Source organism: Manis javanica, chromosome 5 (assembly GCF_040802235.1).
Source record: "Manis javanica isolate MJ-LG chromosome 5, MJ_LKY, whole genome shotgun sequence".
NCBI lineage: Eukaryota > Metazoa > Chordata > Mammalia > Pholidota > Manidae > Manis > Manis javanica.
In genome coordinates this window covers 99,826,536-99,849,266 of record NC_133160.1, presented here as the reverse complement: position 1 = coordinate 99,849,266, position 22,731 = coordinate 99,826,536, and the positions used below count along the sequence as shown (strand labels likewise).

The 22,731-nt window shown below is 38.9% G+C and overlaps 1 protein-coding gene across 1 annotated transcript in view; it reads left to right on the top strand.

Moving 5' to 3' along the window:
• MMRN1 (multimerin 1) overlaps positions 1-1,775 on the top strand; it is a 63,185-nt gene extending 61,410 nt beyond the window's left edge. The window contains exon 8 of the mRNA XM_073237301.1: positions 147-1,775. Within this exon, the coding sequence (XP_073093402.1) occupies positions 147-568 (422 nt within the window). The 3' untranslated portion in view covers positions 569-1,775. The remainder of the gene's footprint in view (positions 1-146) is intronic.
• The last annotated feature ends 20,956 nt before the right edge of the window (positions 1,776-22,731 follow it).

Sequence of the window (22,731 nt, the reverse complement as noted above, 5' to 3'; positions counted from 1 at the left end):
ATGGACATATATGCTGTTGTTAAGTCTGATGAAGGACCTTTTTCCTTCTGCTAACCCTTTTTATAATTGAGATAAATGATAAAAATATGAAAAAGATAAATAAGATAAAAACATGAAAATTAACTTTCCATTTTTTCTTTTAACAGATTTTTCCAAAGGATCTTATAGATATGCGCCAATGGTGGCATTTTTTGCATCTCATACATATGGAATGACTACACCTGGTCCTATCTTATTTAATAACTTAGATGTCAATTATGGTGCTTCATATACTCCAAGAACTGGAAAATTCAGAATTCCATACCTTGGAGTGTATGTTTTTAAGTATACCATTGAGTCTTTCAGTGCTCATATCTCTGGATTTCTAGTGGTTGATGGCATAGACAAGCTTGCATTTGAATTTGGAAATATTAACAGTGAAACACACTGTGATAGGGTTTTGACTGGGGATGCCTTATTAGAGTTAAATTATGGGCAGGAAGTGTGGTTGCGACTTGTAAAAGGAACAATTCCAGCCAAATTTCCCCCTGCTACTACATTTAGTGGTTACTTGTTATACCGCACATAAATTAGTGTGAAAGACAGACTGTCACCTTACTGAGAAGCAGCCCGGATTTTTATTTACCTTTGCATGCACATCTGCTCCGTTTTCGTTTTTCTCTACACGAAATGAAATTCGACTTCTTTTTTAATCTGTGAAGCTATAAATTTATTTCTTAAAATTATCTGAATATCTTTTGAACAATCTGCATTGAAGTTCATGCTGTTAAAGAGATTTAGTAGCACAGAAAACAAAATGCATTTGTGAGCATAATAAGTTTTGTTTTCTCATGTTAAGTCATTTTAATGTAAAATAATTTTATAAAATAGCAATCACTCAATATTGTTAGGCACAATAGTCTTTTCCAATAAAACACTTAACATTTTTTATTCTCTGGATAACATATATTTCCTAAATTCACAAACTCAGGTAAATTACTCAAAGACCATGAATTATTTTTTTTGTTGACTTTTACCCTTTACTGTTGAGTTGATCAATTTTATATATCAAATTTTCATTTGTAATCAAATTTAATAAAGTAGAGAAAGTTGAATTTGAATCATAACTATTGTTCTTTTCTTGTAACTAGAAGATAAAGTAATAACTGATAAACATTTGAACATTTATACCTAAATATAAGGATATTTAAGTGGATCTTTTACCTGCTGCCATAACACAGTATCTGCAGAGGAAAAAAAGTAAAACCTTTCTCTAATGAGTACCCTTCTATGATAGCACATGCAGACCCAGCCATATTCTTATAAAGGTACATTAATGTTATGTATTGATATCACAATTTGTGGAATGCTCACTATACTCTGATTTTCACCTAAGAGATTTGCATGTAATGTCTTATTGATTCCTCATAAAATCTCATAAAGTTAGTACTATAATCATTATTTTCGTAGTTGAAGAAACTGAGACAACAAAGAGATTAAGGAATAGAGCAAGCTTCACAGTTGGTAAGGACTGAGGCAAGATTTAGGATTAAGCTGTGTCTTCTCCACAACTACACGCATCCTTTCTCTATATTACCTCCTACAGATGTACCACAATTTATTTAATAATCCTTTATTGGAGGTCATATCGATTGTCTTCAATATTTTATTATAACAATATTATTGTAGCACTCTTAAATATACATTTCTTATCTATTTGATCAAGTATTTCTGAAGAATAGATTCCTATAAGTAATAGTAAAAATAATAATAAAAATGTTTTGGTATGACAAGGATTTTTTGTGAATTAATTTGTTTAATACTTACTATAATCCTAAGAATCACATATTAAACCTATATTAAGCCACATATACATGTTACATATTATCATCCTCTTTTCACTGATGAGAGATAGAGGCACATAGATGCTAAGTAGTTTACCCGGTATTACAGCAAATTAATGGAAAATTTCTGGAACAAATGATCAACATTTTTTTTGTAAGTACTATCAAATTGCCCTTGAAAAAATCTGTGCCAAACCATGGCCCCATTTTGCTCACATAAAAGAGTATTCTTTAATCCTTGCACACCCTTATCCAGACTTAGAATTTTTAAAATATTGCCAATCTTCAAGGTGAAAATAGTGTTTCCTAATAACAGAAATAAGAATGTTTCAAATTTGCTGAAACTTGAAAACATATCCATACAAAGGTTTGTACACAATTGCTCATGAGAGCTTTATTCACAACAGCCAAAAACAAGGTACCACCCACACATCCAACAACAGATGAATGGTTAAGCAAACTCTGGTGTATTCATACAGTGAAGGACTGCCAAGCAATAAAAAGGAATGAATACATTACAATATGTATGCAACACATAATCATTTGAAGGAGATTTCAAGCTGCAGCCTGACGAAACTTGACCGCTTTGCTGGGAAGTGTAAAGTGGGTGTTTTTTTTTTAATTGAAATATAATTGACATATATTAGTTTAAGGTGTAGTAGACGATGATTTAATATATTTATATTATGAAATGATTATCATAATAAGTTTAGCTAACATCCATCACCTCACATAAACATCTAATCTTTTAGCAACTTTCAAATATATGATGCAGTATGATTAGCTTTGAGATTGCCCCTCAGAATGTATCATGTTGAGTCAAAATCGCTGGGCACTCATATTCCTAGTTTCAGGGAAGAGTGTGATCTTGCTGCTGACAAGTGTAGGCTGGCTGACTAATGATTTCTATTTTGTTATGTGTAAATGTGTCATTTTCAAAAATATTTGGTAAATTTTGATAGTTTCTTTAGTCCCTGCCAATAATTGCATCACAATCTAAAATGTTTTTCATTTTATTTCATCAAATAATAATAGATTAAATAGATTTTTTGTCTTACAAATATACTTCTCAACACAGATTCCAGTGATTTGAATGTACTGCTTGTTCTTTAGTATTGACAGAAGAGAAGGAAGTAAATCATTTGGCAATATTTGTCATTGCCATGCACAATTTAGTTAATTTATTTTATAATTAGATAATTAAGACATTTAGCATTAAATGATGTTTTGCTGTTTGGAATTTTTATTATTTTATTGTGCTTTAATATTATTGCTGTTTGAAATTTTAATCATTTTATTGTGCTTTAATATTATCCTTTATTTATATATGTACTTGTAGAAATACACAAATGACAAATTGCCACCAATAGCCTAGAGGCATTGTAGCAACTTTAAGTTGCTATGCTCTTGTTTGGCTAGTTTTTTAAAACTCCACCTAATATAATGTAAGGTAATTAGTTTAGTAATGTATTTCTAAAACCTACCCATGTGTTAAAAATACAGCAGTGGAATTTTCTTAATTTCTCTTATGGAGACAGCAAACTTTCATGGATATTATTTTAGAGGTTGAATTCCAGAGCCATTCTCTTTCACCAAAACTTAGTGTGCATCAAGCTCCTGGGTACTCTAAGTCCCTAGGTACTGGTGACAATCTCATATCCATTCATTCACTAATTGTTTAATAAATACTACTTTGTTACAGGTAGGTTCAATCCTATGTAAAAATAAAATAAAAATAACTATCAAGTAAGTCAGTACAGACAGATGCTGCATTTGAAGTATATTATGCAGAGTCATGCAGGTGTTTACTACCACCCAAATCATAAGGAGCTTAGTAAGAGCGGAAATGCATCTTTACTGACCACACCCTCTTCTGCACTTCTGACCAAACTTCTCTTACCTCCTTTTGGATCACTCCAGGAATTGGGAGAGCTCATATGCAAAGCCAGTGTGCCTACTTTGTTCTTCCTTATTCTTTCCAACCAAACTTTCATTTTGGAAGAATGGGGTAATATCATTTAGGCACTAAGAAATTATTAAAGTAAGTCATACTGATTTTCAATTGGACTAACCACTTTAATCCTCTTAGAGGGGATTTTTATTGTTGTTCATTGTTTCAATATATAAATTTGCAAAATTAAGTGAATTTCTAATTGTAAGTTCAGTTGCATAAAAAGATAATATATATTTTTATATATTTTTATGTACATTCAGTTACATACATACATAATTAAGGTTTATATTGAATGATACCTAACAAATATATATTTATCTAATATATAAAAATTGTATATGCTATATAATTTATACATTTTATATATATAATACATATAATGTAAGGTTTTTATCATACATTTTTCATTCAAGTAGGAAGAAACCAGAAAGACAACTTGGTACCTTTTTTAAAAAATTGCTATGGTTTATTAGAACTTTTTCACATTAAAAACTAGTTGAGTAACATTCTTTGTGTTCATCAAAGGCAATTATTAATGCAACAAAAATGTCCTTATTATTCAAAACTGTTTGCCTATCTTCTATCTTACTGTGGCACAAGTGGGACATATTAAAGTGGAAGTGATAGGCCTGCCCTTCCTAGATTGTACATTTAATAGGGTTGATGTCCCCTGTCGAAGGCAGAGATGTGTGCTGCCCCAGTGCCTCAAACCCAGGGTTTCATCAATGAGCCGAGCAGTGTCGTAAAGCACCTTCCCTTGAGAGTTTTTAACCACAGCTCAGCGACAGTCTCCAATGAGTTGCACTGTGTTTGTGTTTGGAAAAAACAACAACAAAGTCATCTTCATTTCTCTGGGCTGACATGCTAATTAAGCACTCCCAAACTCTGGAGAAAGTCCAGATTTTTGAGTTTTTACTACTTTTATTTGTGGATTGCTTCATGAATTGTCAAAGCCCAGGCTTCAGTCAAAACATTTTCCAGATGCCAAGTGTTTAATGTAGTCATATTTAGGATATTTTAAAATGTTATTTCCATAGTTTTAAAAATATCAGTCTATAGCAGATCCTGGTTGTAATGTGATTTTCTATTAGTGAGATTTCAGTAAAGACTGATATCAAGCCCACTGACGATTACAGTGAAAATGCCATAGGACACACCCCAGGAGCCAGTGTTTTGTTCAGTGCACTTGAATCTAAATCCAAAAGTTTGGATTCAAATACTTATTTGAATTTCCTATTTTTTAGATTAAATAAAAACTATATAAAATCCACTCCAGTTAAGATTGAAAATACTACATGACATAACCCAAGGGGTGAGTGTTCTTATAAACATGACTCTGCTTTGCTTACTTTAGACACTAACAAAAACATCGATTCACCAGATTCTTCTTATCAGGATACAGGTAATTACTGATAGTCTCTAATATTATTTTTGTATTTACTTTCCCTCATTTATCTTCATTGCCATGATCAACACTACCAAAGCATTTAATTGTGCAAAATATGCATAAAGAGGACCACATATCTATTTCTTCATCTATATGAAATCTGTGCATTAAGGATGACAGTAGTTTGTCAGAAAGCATATGTAGGAGAAATTCATTTATTTGTACTTACTAGCCATTTCTAGAAATGATTTGAGGTGGCTACATGGATAATATAATATATGATAAGAAAAATCTTAAACTTTGACAGTTAATTGCTACTTATACATCAAATATATATCCAGAACATGTGCTTTTTTAATCCTAATTTCTCTCATATAGTCACCTGCACTAATTTTCATAATCTGTTACAATCATGTTGCTGTTAACAAAGAATATTCTACAGAGATACTTCCCAGTCTCAAATCTCTTTTCAGTTCCTTCCTTTACCTTTTCCCTGTCCGCCCCCCCCCCCATTGTAGATTTGCTATTTAATGAACATGTTTAAATCTCTTTATTGCTGCTGAAGAGTTTCTAAATAGTGTGGAAATTATTGTGTAGATGAAATTTAAAAAGACCCTCCAGAGATTGCATGTCTTTTTAATGTGACTCTCATTGTCCTTTCTGAATCTTGTCATTAAATCTTTTGAATCATTATTCTATTTCATAAGCTCTAATTATGTTTTCTTTAAATGGTCGGCACCCAAGTTTTAGCCTATCACAGAGCTCTGTACTAACGGCAGACTGTGAACTCTACTCCATGGAACGAATGGAAGCAATAAACAACAGCCATCAGTGCACCTCTGTATCATTTGGGCTTCTCTCTTCCCATGTAGTGTACTCAAAGTAGAACATATTTGAGAAGCAATATGCTCATCAACAATATACCTATACATCCTAAACCACATTCTTGAGCACCACAAAAGAAACTATCGAATTTAAGAAATATATTTTCAGTATTACTGGAGCAATATTGGTATCTGAAAACTGATTCTGTAGTCTATTCTGAAAGATGGACTGACAAGATGCCTACAGAACATCTTAGAATTCCATAAGGCCAGGTACCAGATGCCATTCAGTAGAGCTGTTGACTCTGCAGCTGGTGGAAGATCACTGAGTTCAGTAAATGCACAGAACATTCTGGACAATTGGAAAGAATTAAATATCTTAAATTCATTAATTAAATTTTAGAAATTTAGAAAATTTCCTAGTAAAATTCATTTTGCTGACCCTAATGAAGACATGTTTGAATTTGTAATCACTAGTCCCAAAACTATTCCTGAATTTTCTTTTTTTGATCTAGAGAATTAAAATGTGACGTCAATATTTGGCTAATGCTGTTACCTTCATTAGAGGTTTTCGGCCCATGATGAAGACATAAAATTTCTTAAGTAACAAACAGTTACTACCTGCCCTAGCTGTATCCTTAGTACACTGATGCGATTTTGCCAACAAGTTGTATCTTATTCACACCTATGGAAAAATTATCTTTGTAAGTGCATTGCCAAGAAGGCAATTTGCAATAGTGTTAAATAGTTACCACCTCAAGGAGAATGACCACTCTCAACAGTAAATGATATGCAGAATTTGATCTGCCATTCTGTTTGTGAAACACATCACCACTAATCTTCCTCATAGGATACAATTTAAAAGTTGCAACATCATTTTCTCCCTTCAATTGTAAAATCAAAAGCAACACAAAATTTCAGGGAGAAAACTCCTGAATATTTTCTTTCCTGTTGCTTCTGGTAGTTGTCTACCAGAAAAGAGACAAGAAAGAAGAGCAAAACAGAAATAAGGAGGAAGAGGAAGAAGAGCAGGAGGAAGAAGATGCCAATGAGAGGGGGAGGCCAGCAGGCCAGCAAGGAGGAGAAAAAAACTAGAGCCAAATTGGTCAGACACAGGATGAGATAGTGTGGAAGACTGAAAACTATCTGAGATACCCCTTCATCAACTTCTCTCTCTCCTAGACGATCTAAAAAACTAGTAGAGAAAATCTAAGATAGGGTCATCATTACTGTCTCTACTCACTCCAGCTGAGTTTTGAAAACCTGTGAATTTGTCTTAAAAAAGTGTTAAGATATACATGGTCTTGCGGATACGCTATTCTCTGAATAGTGTAACACTGGCTTCACAAACCAGGAAGGAAAGAGACAAAGATTACTCCCTAATTTCAAAAATTCTTTGTGGTAGTAATATGGTCTGATGGTTTTTCTTCTTGTTTCTTGGAACTTAGCAATTTTTCTAACAAGAGAAAAACTTAACATTCCCACAAATTTTCTTTCAGTGGAATCCCAAGATTATTTCCCGGTATATGGTGATTACCACTGTGTTTGCTCGGCATACTAGTTGAAGTCCCATGAGGCAAAAACAAAAGGCATGAATGGGTGAAATGGGCACATTTTTAATAACTAGAGCTTAAGCTCCAGTAATGGAATTGCCAGCTTTTTACATTGGCATTGCTGCTAAATAAATGTAGGAAGTTAGCAAATATAAACTTCTTATGTTTTCTGAGCTCTAAAAGTAAAGAAAATTCTATCAAATTTGTAAAAGTTTCTTAAAGTAGTGGCTTTAAAATGAATTTGCACTGAATCAGATTGCCCTTAAAAAAGTATGTTCTGTATAAATATCGATCAGAAAATAATTTCTAGTATGTACTGTCTATCTCCCAAAAAGCTCTTAGAAAATAAGAGAAAATAAATTTCCTCTAAGGCAGAATTTCACTGATTTCAGCATGCATCTCTTTTGGAAAAGAAAAGAATACTGATAAACATATAAATAAATGGGGGATGGAGTTTGTTGGGAGAGGAGGCTTTTTATAAAATCTCAGAACTGATCATGAGAGGCACATTCTTCTGATTTTCCCTTCCTGAAATATAACTTTATCCAAGATTAAAATGACAATTTCTTAGAAGGAATGGAAAAACATTCAGGAAGGTACAGTGTTTTCCAATTCTTTGGTTTAAAAGCAAAGAAATAAGAGCATTTATGTTCCTTTTTTGCCTACTTTAAATCCTACTTTGACCTCTAGATTCACCCTCCCTGTGTTTCTTAGCAGCTCCCCACACTTCCTCAGGAGCCTTTCAAACTCCTGTCACTCCCCCCAGCAGCCAAGACTGGTCCAGGTGCAGACAAATGGCGTTTGCAGTACCTGAGAACTAGCCAAGACCTAATTGCCTCTCCCCAGGCCCCACTGGCAGGAACTTTTACCCATTTCTCCCCATCCACTCCTTTTCTATGAAAGCAAGCCTCAAGGCAGGGTATCCCCTTCTCATTACCCAACAGCTTGATTCTCTACAGGAGCCTCTGAATGTCAGCATGATAATGTCTGGCCTTGCAAGTGAAAGGAAAAGCTTGTTTTTTTCAACTGTCAGGATCCTGCTTCTCCTTTGGTGTTCCCCTTTTTCTCTTTACCTTCTTCCTCTTTCTTCTCCTCCTCCTTTTCCCTTTTCTTCTTCTTGTTTTCTAACTAGCTGTATTTTCTTACCTTTGTATTCTTTTTCTTTCCCTTCACTTTAAGTTTCATTTGCTCTCTCTGTTCTTTCTTGAAAGGAAAGGAGCAACACATAGCAGCAATTCACCGGAGAGTTCCGCTTTATTAGGGAAAGGTGCTGGGTTATATAGGAAGGGGCATGAATTGATTGAGGTGTCACTTCTACGGGGCTGGTGGCTATTGGCTAGATGCTGGGATTGGGAGGGGGGTGAGAGGTGATTGGGCTTCAGGTGGCGCCGGCGGGAACTGAGGACCCCGAAGAGAAGCCGGAAGTTTGCCATCTTACTGGTGGGGACCCTTCATTCCCCCCTTTCTCCTCTATGGGTTTGTGGACGTTGCTTTCTCTCTGACTGCTTCTTGCTGAACAGGGGCGTAGAAGGGAGTGAGGGTTTGAGGATTGGGAGGAAAGGGTTGATAGGATTCCCCACAGTAAGGATGAGTAGATGTGGACTTCTTCAGGTTGGAAATCAATGAAGGTTCTTTGTAACTATAGGTCGAGGACCTGTTGATTCTAATGGTGCTAAGAGGATATGGGTGTCAGGAGCCAGGCGTCTGCGGCCATTGTTTCCAGGAACAGTTTCCAGTGGAGAGAGAGGTCCATCTCAGCATGTGGTGAGGAGGTTACGTGAGGGTGAGGGATCTTCTGTGGCCAGAAGCTGGTAGTTCCTGAGTAAAAGCTGGTTGAAAGCTTGATGAGAGATTTTTCTGACTTGGGATTTGATGAACTTTATTATACAGGGTAAGAAGAGACAGGCGAGAAGAATGATTATTATGGGGCCTGCGATGGGCCAGAGCCAGGTGAGGAGGGGGTTTGTTAGTATTGATGAGAATGGGTTGGAATTGGAAGCAGAGTGGAGACTAGAGGCAAGGTCAGTGAGTTTGGTAATGTCAGTTTTTACAAGCAGAGTGGAGACTGGAGGCAAGGTCAGTGAGTTTGGTAATGTCAGTTTCTACAATTCCGGATTCGTTGATGTAATAGCAGCACTCTTCCCAGAGGAAGATGCAGGTGCCGCCCTTCTCGGCTGTAAGCAGATCTAGGGCCCGCCGGTTTTGAAGGGTGACTTTAGCTAGCGAAGTGACCTGTCTTTGGAGAGAGGCTAGGGAATCGGCAGTGGATGTCAGGGATCTCTCAAGTTTGGCGTTGAGATCTCTAATTGCCCATAGAGAGTGACCCAAGGCTTCTCCCAAAAACCCTGCTCCAATGGCTGAGGTGATCTAAGAGATACCGACCATGATGGGAAGGAAAGCAGCTCTTTTTGTGCACGAGGGCAAGGGAGGTTGGAGCTCAAGGAATTCTGCCATGCTGTAAAGTGTAAACTGTGGGATTAGGGTGACGAGAATGCAGGGTGTATCGGAGTTGAGAGGCAGTGAGTTGAAAAGACTGTCATTACACTAAAAGAAGTGTCTCAGTTGCATAAAAGTCTTAGAGCCGGAGGTAGAGGTGTAGATAGAGAGGCAGTGAAGTGCGCTGGAGGGGGGTGGAGTTGGGCTTACACAGTGGTGGATGGTGAGATTATCTAAGTATTCTGGCTCCCATAGGGGTATGTCTGCCAGGGGGCAAAGGGGTTGTCTTTCTGCATGGAAGGAGTAGTTAGAAATATTAAGGGGCACGGCGGCCAGCAGTGGGCGCTGTAGTGATGCGCACAAGAAACAATTGGCTGTGTTAAGGGTGTGGTTGAGAAAGATGGTGGTGTCCTGAATGAGCTGTAATGAAGAGTAGGAGAAATGGGAAGAGGGGCGGGGATAAGAAGATGAAGAGGCGCCGTCAAGAGTTTGGATAATGACTTTTTCAGAATGTCCGATATCTGATGCAACTTGAGAGATCTGGGAATGAGAGGGAACATACTTTCAAGAGATATGAAGGGTACCGTGGGGGATCGACGACCCCCCCGTAGTAAACTGAGGCTGTGACTCTGGCAGCCCATCGAGAGTCCCAGGGATCTGGGATTGATAAGGAGAATGAGCCGTTGGGATATTTCATGAAACAGTTGGAGGAATAATACTGTGGGTACTGGAAATTACCCATGTAGTGAATGGCGCAAGACTAGTAGGGACATCTCCTGTAGGTGTCTGGCCATCACCTGCAATAGGCTTCTTTTTGGTCATAGAGGAAGCAGAGGTAGGGAGAATAAGGGTAGCTGCTAGTGAACACTTCGGTGGAGGGAGGAAAGTGGAGGTATAAAGGCTCAGAGCAGCTTTTCAGAGGGCAGTCTGGTGTGGCAATGAGGGCAGTAACTTTTGTTTGATGCTGTGTGTAAGTCTCTCTGACTTTGAATCGCCATACAAAGGAGGCTGGGGTGGTGGGGAAGATAATATGAATGAGGAAAAAAAGCGAGAGAGCAGTAAAGGAGGAAAAAGTCATGATTCGGGTATGGATGGCAAAGGGGGTGAATGGGATTTTGGAGGAAAGAGGACAGTAAGGTCAGGATTCTGGAGGGAGGGAGAGTCTGTAAATTTTTGTAGGTTAAGAGATCTTTTAGGTGATGTGGGGACAGAATGGTAAGGGGCACCCTGAATGTCAGTTTATCAACTTCTTTCTGCAAGAGCTGTCTAGCGGCTAATGCTCGTAGGCAAGGGGCTCATCCCCGAACTGTGGGGTCTAATTGCTTGGAGATATAAGCTACTGGGGCAAAGGATGTGCCATAATATTGGCCTAGGACTCTTAGAGCTTGACTGGACCTCTCATGAATGTATAATGAGAAGGGCTTCGACAAATCAGGAAGATGGAGAGCTGGGGCTTCCACAAGGGCTTGACGGAGCTTAATGAAGGAGTGTCGGGGTGAGGAGGATAATGGTTTTTTAGGGGGGGCTCTTGCTGAGGTCGTATAGGGGTCTTGCCAACAGGGAGCATGGAGAAGTTAGAGATCTACGCTCTAAAATATCTAGCCAGGCTTAGAAAGGAAAGGATTTCTGTCTTGGTTTTGGGAATGGGCAGGTCAGAGAGGAGCCATTTTCTGTCTAAGGTAATGGACTTTGTTTGTTGAGATAGAAGGAATCTGAGGTAAGTGACAGGAGGGGAAGAGATTTGAGCTTTGACGGGGGATACTCGGTAACTTCTGGACACTAGGAGGTTAAGTAGGGAGGCAGTGTCAAGTTGAGACTGTTCTCATGAGAGACTGCAGAGTAGAAGATTGTCCATGTATTATAATAAGATGGACTTGGAGTGATCATGATGAAACTGAGGTCCTGAGCTAGGACCTGTCTAAAAATATGGGGACTATCTCGGAAGCTCTGTGGCAAAACTGTCCAAGTGAGTTGTTCAGAATGTCTTGTGTATGGGTCCGTCCAGGTGAAGATGAAAAAATCTTGGGAGCAGGGGCTTAGAGGGATAGAAAAATGGGTCCTTGAGATCTAGGACTGAGAAGTGGGAAGCCAAGGCAGGGATCTGTGATAAAAGGCTGTATGGATTTGGAACTAAGGGATGGATAGGGACAACGGCTATGTTGATGAGGTGAAGGTCTTGGACAAGGTGGAAAGATCTGTTGGTTTTTTTAACAGTTAATATGGGGGTATTAAATGGGGAGTGAGTGGGTCTGAGGTAATTTTTGTTTAAGAGATCTTGAATGATGGGTTGGAGGCCTATGAGGGCTGAAGTGGTTAGGGGGTATTGGGCCTGACAGATATACTGAGAGGGGTCACCTAATTCGATAGAGGCAGGGGGACATAGGGCCACGGAGGGGCTTGTAATGTCCTAAACTTGGGGATTTACAGGGTGTATGAGGGCAGAAGTGGAGCTTTCATTTGGTAGAGGGGGGTCATCAGCTATGATGGCCATCAGAAAGGGAGTACTGGGGGCTGTGGGAGTGGATATAGTTATGGAAACGTGGAGGAGGGAAAGGATGTCCCATCTTAGTAAAGGGATGGGACACTGGGGCATAACCAGGAAGGAGTGGGAGAAAGGTATGGGATTGTCTTGGATTGTGCATAAAGGGGGGGGGGTTAATGGGAAAATCTGTTTACCTCTTACCCTGACTATAGGAGTAATGGCAGGCATGGTAAGGCCCCGGTATTCTCGCAAGACTGAGAAGGTGGCTCCTGTGTCTAGGAGGAAGGAGATGGGGCGACCGTCTACTGTTAAAGTAACTCTGGGCTCCTGTTTGGTGATGGAAATGGTCGGGCGAGAAGCCGCCAGGCCCCATCAATGTTCTTCTGCCAGCCCCACTACGGCGGGCTTAGGATGGGGGTTGTTCGTCCAGCCTCCCCTTCGGGTGGTTGGGCAATCAGACCCCCAGTGGCCCTTTTTGTGGCATCTGGGGCATGGGGTGGTAGGAGATCTGGGGGAGGGGCACGCCCTTGACCAATGTCCCTCTTTTCCACACTTGAAACAAGCTCCTGGGGGGGGCTTGTTTGTAGAGGGGCGCCCAGGTTGTGTTTTTATCAGCTGGACCAACATTTGGAAATTGGCCTGATCAGCCTTTTGTTTACAGCGTTCTTTCTCCTCCTCCTGCTTATGGAAGACTTTAAAGGCCACTGTTAGGATCTCAGTCTGTGGGGTAGCGGGGCCCTGTTCTAACTTTTTGAGTTTAGCTTTAATGTCGGGGTAGCCTTGAGCTAGGAAGTATGTCATAAGGACATGTCTTCCTTCAGGTGTTTCTGGGTACAGGCTGGTATACTGTAATAGGGCTTGAGTGAGTCTGTCTAAGAACTCGGAGGGGATTTCGTCTCTGTTTTGAATTATGTCTTGGAGATTTTGAAAATTGACTACTTTACGAGCTGCCTTTTTCAGACCTGCTATTAAGCAGGAGGCAAAAATATCTCGAGAGCAGAGACCTACGGCGGTGTTATAATCTCAGTGTGGGTCTTGTTCAGGGACAGCAGTGGGGCCAGGGGGATAGGTGGGGTCAGTCTTGTGGGTTTCGGTAGTGTGCGTTTGGGCGAAATCCCAAACTCGTCTATGCTCTTCAGGGAGGAGAGTATTGGCCAGGAGCATGAAAATGTCATGATGTGTGAGACTGTAAGACTGGAGGGTCTATTGAAACTCCCTGATGTATGTCGTGGGATCAGTGGAAAAGGAACTTAGGCGTTTCTCTAGTTGGGCTAAATCTCCTAAGGAGAAAGGGATGTGAACGCGCACGATGCTTTCGGATCTTGCTACGTCCCAGAGGGGGGTGATAATTTTGGGAGGCCCTTGGGACCGAGTCTGAGGGGGACTGAAGGGTTCTGGCTCAGTCTGTTGGGGAGTGACGTCATCTAGCTATGCCTAGTTGAGCAGGTCCTGAAGTGCAGAAGGGGGGGCAAAGAAAATAAAGAAAGATAGATTCGGACTCACGTGTCGCCAGCTAGCAGCCCAGCTGCTTGCCTCTGCTGCTTTAGTTGGGCTTGAACTCATGACTCTGAGGTTAAGAGTCCCATGCCCTACTAATTGAGCTACAGCAGGGCTCCAGTTAATTGCTTATGGAATGCGTTGTTTTCTATTCCTGCCACATCGGCAAGTGGGGGAAGGGCATATTTAGAAGCAGGGGCAGTGTTTCTACACATCTTCAAGGTCTCCCTATTTTCAGAGTGAGGAGTCTTGGCAAGATATGTTTTTGTGGACAGATAACTTCTAAGGACTGCACTGGTTGTTCTCTAGCTTGTGCTTTCCCATGCTGCGTTCAGACATGGGGGAGGGTGCTTTCCCATTCTCCCTACAAACATGTGAGAAGACAAAGGCGGTCCTTAACAGGGGAGAAACAGGTGATGAGGGCAAAGATGGAGGAGGCCCCTGGGACCTAGTTAAAGGGGGGCTGAAAGGCTCAGGCTTAATCTGCAGGGAATGAAGGTGGAGGAGGTGAGATGGGGGAGGAGATGGTTGGGGAGGAAGGGAGAAGGGCTGTTGTAGGAGAAGAAGGGGAAGGGAGTGAATGGGAGGCTTCTGCGGGGGCGGCGGCTTGCAGGCTAGGTGAACTTGGGAGGGGGCGGGGAGAGGAGGAGGCGGAAAGCTTCAATATAGGGAATCTCCTTCCATTTTTTCAGGCGCTGGCAGTAGTTAAAAAGATCGCGAGTGATGTTAGGATCAAGAGTTCCCCCTGCAGGCCATTGGTTGTTATTGTCTAGGGGGTATGTCGGCCAATCTTGGGAGCAATATTTATGGAGAAGTTTTGGTTTTATATCAGGCATCAGGGATGGGGTAGCCAGATGCTTAAGCAGGCATTCAAGAGGTGAACTTTCAGGGAGGGATGAGGAGGCTCCCATGGCTAAAGGACAGAGAAGGAGACAAACAGGGGAAGACGAACGGAGATCCTCGGACCAGAGGCAGACGGCAAGGAGACAAAGGGCATCCCCGATGATCCTTGGTGGTCTGCGGAAACTCGTATACGAGTTGGAATTTCTTGGGAAGTGTGGGTCATCACCCAGACTTCCCTAAGAAGGCAGAGTGCCGGAGTCACGAGGTACCTAGCGCTAGGCGTTTTCGGCAGATTTCGGAGGACGGAACACAAGGAGGAGGGGGCGGGGAAAGGGAGCATTCTCATCCGCAAAGGAGTCACCTTGTTTACGGCTGTTGGGGGGGTGGGCTGAGATTCTGCCGCAGCCGTGAAAGCCTGAGGTGGGGATTTATGGCTTTCGGAGGAGGGGCCTGAGGGTCCGCCGCAGCCATGAAGGCCTGAGGCGGGGAGAGTTCCCTCCTCATCTCCGAGCGTCAGGGCCTTGCTGGACGATCACGGTCAATGGCACTGCGATAGCTCGGGGAAGAGTGGCCCACCCCGGGGAAATTTTGCTTAAAAAGTTTCAGCACTGATTGAAGGGATGGTGAATGCGTTTATGACTGTCGGAGGAGGGGCCTGAGCGTCCACCGCAGCCGTAAAGGCTTGAGGCAGGGATTTATGGCTGTCGGAGGAGGGGCTTGAGGGTCCGCCGCAGCTGTGAAGGCCTGAGGTGGGGAGAGTTCCCTCCTCATCCCCAAGCATCAGGGCCTTGCCGGATGATCACGGTCAATGGCACTGCGATAGCTCGGGGAAGAGTGGCCCACTCCGGGGAAAAACTTACCTAAAGGCCAGAGAGGAGTGGTGAGTGTGAGGAGCCAGCGCCGGAAAAAGAGGACGAGGGCAAGCTGCTGCTGGTGTCGGGGGGAAGACGGGGCCCAGTTGGGGTGTCCCATCTCCCAGGTTTCGGCACCAATGAAAGGAAAGGAGCGACACATAACAGCAATTCACCGGAGAGTTCCGCTTTATTAGGGAAAGGTGCTGGGTTATATAGGAAGGGGCATGAATTGATTGAGGTGTCACTTCTACGGGGCTGGTGGCTGTTGGCTAGGTGCTGGGATTGGGAGGGGAGGCGAGAGGTGATTGGTCTTCAGGTGGCGCCGGCGGGAACTGAGGACCCCGAAGAGAAGCCGGAAGTTTGCCATCTTACTGGTGGGGACCCTTCATTTCTCCTTCCCACTCACTCTCCATTTCCTAAAAATATGTCCATAGACCATCACTTAAGAAATGTACAGATTATAAAATCCTGCTGTTCCTTTTTCCTCTTTTATGTTTTACCCCATATTTCCTAAAGCTCAATAATAATTCCAAATGCTCCCTAGGAAGTACTATATTTTCAAAGAAATTTATTTCCATTACATGTAGTACTGAAAAGCAGGCCAAAATTGTAATTCTTTATGAAAGTACTACTGCTAATGTGCAGTTCAACAGGATTCTAGAGCTATATAAATAAATTAAACTGCCATCTGAATAGTATATTTCAAGAAATAATTAACATCTTTATTTACAAACTGCATCCAGTTTAAGCATAGATGACATTTTACTTATATAGGTTAAATGTTTGTCATGTGAAAAGAAACAAGGAATGAGAAAAATGCAAAAGACTGCATCTATTAAAAATGAGAGCCACCTTTATAATCAAGTAATATGAAAATAATACACAACTAAATAAAATTGTTTATAATAGGGAATGAGGAAATCCTTGGGGGTAAATTAGCACTATATAAAAAACTGTCCCAATCAAAAAAATTCTTCCTAAATATCAAAGCTTTTTGAATATACAGAGCTCACATTATTGAAAATCAGTACATTTCAATTGATGAAGATTAAGCATGATGAATGCTTCATTGTTTCAGATGAAATCACATGTGCTCACAGAACATCTGTTACAGCCTCTTTTCTTGTTATTTTATTGCAAATTTACAGCCTATTGCAATTAAAATAACATGATTACAATTATAGGCATTCTGAATAAAGGATAATTTATAGACCTTTCTAAATAATCAAACCCTTTTTGCAAATGACTGAAATTTTTAAAGACAGCAAATTTCTGGAACTCTTTACATAATGCTTTCCTTTGCAAAGAGGCAGTAGAATTTAGTACCTACATTCAGTCATAGCTACTGCAGGTGAAAGAAAGAAGGAAAAAAGAATCCCAGAATCAAAAATCTTCAGTATCCACTTATTTGTTAAATGTATTAAAACTATCTCACAAGGTCTTGTTTGCAATGTTCATAAGGTTCAGCCCAATGGCCAACATATAGTAGACATTTATGTAGTATTTGTTTACTGAATGCTTGACTTGAAAGATAAATATATGAGATGCTTATAAAGACATGTATTTTAGTTGTGCACAAATAAATCATGTTACCTGAGAAAGTAACTAAAATTGCTTCAAACAGAAAGATGCCATAAATAATTGGGTAATTTATACATGCAGGTGTGTGAAAGAGCAATATTAAATTTTTATAAAAACCATTCTTTCATTTCACTGAAATTACCTGCAATCTTCTGTCTGTTCAGTGTAACTATGAAATTAAGTCTGTGGAGCTGGATCAACTGCAAATAGAAGACTATAAGAATACTGTAATTTGATTATTTGCATGTTGCTAAAAGTTCTGATTCCACTGTTTCTTTACCTCAAATCACATCTCTGACCAGGATTAATCACAGGTTTAGGTGCCAAGATAATCAGATGTTCCTTTGTTAAAAGGCCTGAAATCGGGTGTCAGTTGGTCAAACCTAAAGGGCAGATGTATTTAATACGAGAGGCAGTCTGTTAAGGGTGGGGGATCTTATGGACATGGATTGACTGAGGTCTGACTCCAGTCATGAGCCATTTGATTTCAACTTTTTCTGTGCCTCATTTTCTTTACCTGTAAATAAACATAAAAATCGTTTACTTATTATTAGGATTCTGACATAGATGAAATGTGACAATGCATGCAAAATATTACCACAATGATTGGCACTTAGCAAATACTCAGCTGTGATTGGCTACCACTATTATGCAGAAAGAAGATCAAAAAGGTAAAGGAGAATGCACAGGAGCCAATTAGCAAGCTCTCAATAACTGCTTGTTGTTAGATTCGAGTTTTATCAAAGAAAAAAGCAACAAAATGAAAAATTAGTAGAGTAAGAAAGCTTGTGAAAATGGATAGGGAAAAAGATACATCACCAGAGTAAAAACACAGTTATCATCTGACAGATTGAAAAACTGAAAAGAAAAAAATAGGTAAAAAAATAATATTATTTACTTCTAAAATGAAGTGTATCCTTGGCCTGAGGTAACACATCAGTGTTTGGAGGAAAGACATAAGAAATGAGGGCATATGAAGAAGAAAATACAACAGGAAATTACTTGCTGAACTTCAGATGCTATATTAATTCTTTTCTTTATGCTGTAGTGACATAAACCTTGCAGGTGTGTGAAAAAGGAGTAATTACAAAAGGATATGAAAAAAGTCATTGCCAAGATGAAAAAGGATATTTGTCACGTAATTAAATTTTTTAAACCTATTAAGTAACTAATAGGTTAAGTAACTAATCAAAGCTCACACAACAAGTAAGTGGCAGAGCCAGGCTTTGAGCTAAGTAATCCTGCTTGTAACCACTATGAATTCCACCTCTTAAATGAAAACTTTTAATCTTTTTCCTCAGTGTCTTTTCCAGTATGCTAGAGTGGTGGAAGATATTATTATTCATTTAAAACTTCTTACTTTATATATATCAATCAAGAAATTTTAGTAAAGGATTTTATCACTACTGAACCAAAAAAAAAATTAGCATAATAAAACAATTTCCTTAATTTTCATGCAATTTTGATGCATTAGAATAGTTCATAAATCCAGTTTTAACTTCTACCCTATTGCATGTGATTTGCTATTTTTATATTTATGGTTAACATAATACCTGAAGAAGCTATGAAAACTATGGTAAAACTGATTTTAAAAAGGCAATAATCGGGGTAAAAATCAGATCTTCACTAACCTTTGGTAGTAACATTAGAACTGAATTAAATTGTAAGACAATTGTCCACAGAGAAATAGAGAATTGCTTGGAAAACCCACACATCATTTGATGTCTGAAAGGTTCTGTACAGGTGAAAAACAACATTGTAGTAGCAGACCACTATAAAGAGATATTCTGAGTAAAGAAGTGCTGATGAAAAAAATAAGAATATTAAAACAACCTAACACCCACTGACAATGAATGTGATTAGGTGGAGTAAGATGGGGATAGAAATCTGGGTTAAGACTGACTCAGTGTGTTGTCAGATTTGTGATTTGGCAAAAAGAGAGGAAAGCAACAAGGTGAGAATTGACAACATATTAACAAATGAACTATGTCTTTTATACCTATCTACATATACATCTAACAAATTGAAGTACTAGAAAACACTGGGAAAAAACAGTTTTGCACTCTGAGTTTCTCATCTACTTCTGAAATGCAAATGTGTCATTAATCTTTAGTAAAATCATCTGTATTTGGGGAAAAAGCTGGATATTTAAAATGAAAGCGTAGATGAACATGTAATAGGAATTATTTTCTAAAATCAGAATTCCACTTATTTTATACTGTTGTATAAAAAACAAGTAATTTGTCCATTTGGAATTGAAAATAACAACTTCGACATGAACTACAACATAAATGTTTATTGCTTATAAATATTTATTGCTTATAATAAAAACTAATTTTTATTATAAATCTGATTTTTTAGAAAAATCACAATTGTAAGATTTTTATTGTTTTACAGTATTTGTTCACTTGACTATAACAAAATATTAGGGGTAAAATTCAACTTAACATCCAATATGAAAGAACATCCAATAACATTGAATATGTTTGATGTAGCAGTGTAAACCTCAGACCACAAATGTAGGCATCAGATCCATTTCCCTTTTTGTACCCTGAAAGCAAGCAAACCTAACTCCTGAGTTCATGATCCTGTGCAGGGTACACAATACCCTAGGAAATGGAATTTGGTCACTCCTCTCCGTCCTCATCCCGCATCTTCTTCCTCATTATGCCTCTTTCTCTCTTGGAGAGCAACTCCCCCATGAAGAGGCCTTTCTAAGTCATTGGGCATAAAATGTTCTTCACTTAGTTTAGTCTAGTCATTTGATTTGTCATGAATTAGGAAACAATACAAGAGTAGATATATAAGCAGAGGAGGTTAACATTTGTTAAATCATTCCAAAAAGTCCATTTGCATATTATGATAAGCTATCATAGCTCTTAAGCCATGCAACAGACCACACAGTTAGTTCTCTGAAAAGGAAAATGAAAAGAGGTTGTATCTGTGCACAGAAACTTCCATATGAACATAACTCCTTCATACCAAAAAAACAAAAACCACTAAAAAGAAGTTCTCTTACTGATTAAAACATTTTTATAGTTAAAAAACCTTAAAATATTGAAAAGCTGAAGTAGAATAGGATGGTAACTATTCCTTTGTATTTCACACTCTTTGACCTTCCAGAAACCCTATTTGCCATCAGGTTAGAGGGCACACTCAGCTTTTCACTTATCCACAGGCGTTTTTTCCTCTGGAAGGAAACAAATCAGCAATTCCATGCTGAACATGGATAATCTGCAAAGGACCCAGTCATATTAACAGTAGAAATAAATTGTAAGTTACAGAGAAGAGTGTTCCATGGAAGGTGGGCTGGGGATTTTCCTGCTTCTGGATACCTTATTGGAAGGGGGAAGTTACAACACGATGAGAAGCCTATTCTGTCTTAAGGCACATGTACTATTGGACAGTGTGGACTGAAGTGAAATACATTTCCCTGCTATTTTCACAGGTGAGTTTAAGTCTGTCATACAGAGTTCTGTTGAAAATAATGTCTGCGGTCTTGCTGCTGTGTGTAATGCCTCTTGTAGAGTGCTGCACCAGGAGGGAATGCCGTGTTCCAAGGACCAAGTCCAGCGTCGTGTGGGAAGATGTTCAGAAGCTATGCTCACAGGAATGGTCAGGGCTGTCAGGCTCCACTGTGCTCCCCTCAGCACTCCCAGTGGCCTTGGAAGTGTCACTCAAGGATCCTTTGTGGTAGAACTGTAGGCATCTTTCCCCTCTATTGTAGCAGCTGAGATCAAAGACAGGTGTAAAGCCATTTCACATTATTTAAGACATTCAATAAATCAAAATGAACTTAATGTAAAGCTTAGCAACTATAATAAAATTCTATTAATTATGTGGTTATATACACATAATTAATATAAAATTATGTTATGGACTGAATTGTGTCCCCTTCTCTCCCAAATTCACGCATTGAGTCGTAACCCCCAGTACCTCAGAATGGGACTGTATTTGGGTTATTTAAGAGGTGATTAAGTTAAAATGCAATCTTTAGGGTGGGCCTTAATCCACCCACCAGTGTCTTATGTAGGAGGGGGAACATGCTCACAGAGGAAAGACTGTGTGAGGACACAGCAAAAGGTGCCCATCTGTAAGCAAAGAGAGAGGCCTCAGAAGAAACAGACCTGCCAGCATCTTGATCTTAGTCCACTTGCGTCCAGATAAAATAAATTTCTGTTATTTAAGCCACTTACTCTGGAATTTTGTTATGACAGCTCTAGCAAAGTAATACATATAATAATTACATGTAATTATTATGTATGATCATATAATGGATGTACTATGTACAATATATACAACAATATATAATATACATTAATTTTTATGTTGAGATAAGTTAACATTGTATCTATGTCTATATCACCTATATCTTATCTATATAAATGTTCCAAACGGATAATTCCTTTGGAAGAGATGATACTAAGGTCAATATTATTTATGTTGGCAAGCAAATTTTTATAAGTATTTGTCTATACTGGAAAACACTAACTGTGAAAAATAATATTTGTCTATACTGGAAACACTAACTTTAAAAATAAATAATAGAATGCAGAGATCATTCCTCATTGATAGCTGTGGAGGATGTGTAATTCTACTTTCCTACCAACTAATTTGCCTTCTGTAGCCAAGAGCATTTTAAAAAGTGCTGACAACATACTTACACAATTTCCTCCAACCTAACAACCTTAATGAGAAATTTCTATCTGTGTTTTGATCTTTGCACAGCATAATGACTGCCTCTTTCAGCGCACTGTTTCAATCATTTGCTCATGTATGCTCATAACAGCTTGCTGTCAACTTCCGCATTGTTGGATATGCCTACTGTATTTGACATACTCAATCACAGGTCCTCACATTCTCATATAGCACATGTTATTGCCTTAAATAAGGCCTATTCTTTTTTCATGCACTATATATATATATATATGTATTATTATATATATGGATATGTATATATGCATAGTACTTTATTGTTAATATTGCCAAGCATATTCCCATTTGCTTCCAACATGCTAATAAGAGCCACAAGATTTAATTCTTGAATAAAGGTGGTTCCAGAATTGTTGAATCTAAGTTATATTTTCCTTCCAAGACCATTATTCTGAAGTACAGTTTCAGTTGACATTGTTATGTTGATGATATATGAGTTTATTTTTCATCTCTCAAAAAGCAATTTAAAAATTGATTAAGTACCAGAGTGTCATTTGTAAAGTAAAATTATGATCATCCATCCATCACCTGAATAGTGCTTTATAAAAATTCTCACTTTCACATAAATTGTATTTATTCCATAGCTAAAAGGGACATTTTGATTCATATATTTAATGACAGCAGGAAACTTCACTGAGTTTATTAGAGTACAGGTTTAAAACATTTTGGTACTTCCTTTAAAGGCTTACAAAGGGGGCATCTTAGAATGACATCATATTAAGGTATCTTATATTTAATAACAATTTAAAATACAAAATGAGTCAACCACATAGACATTTTATCC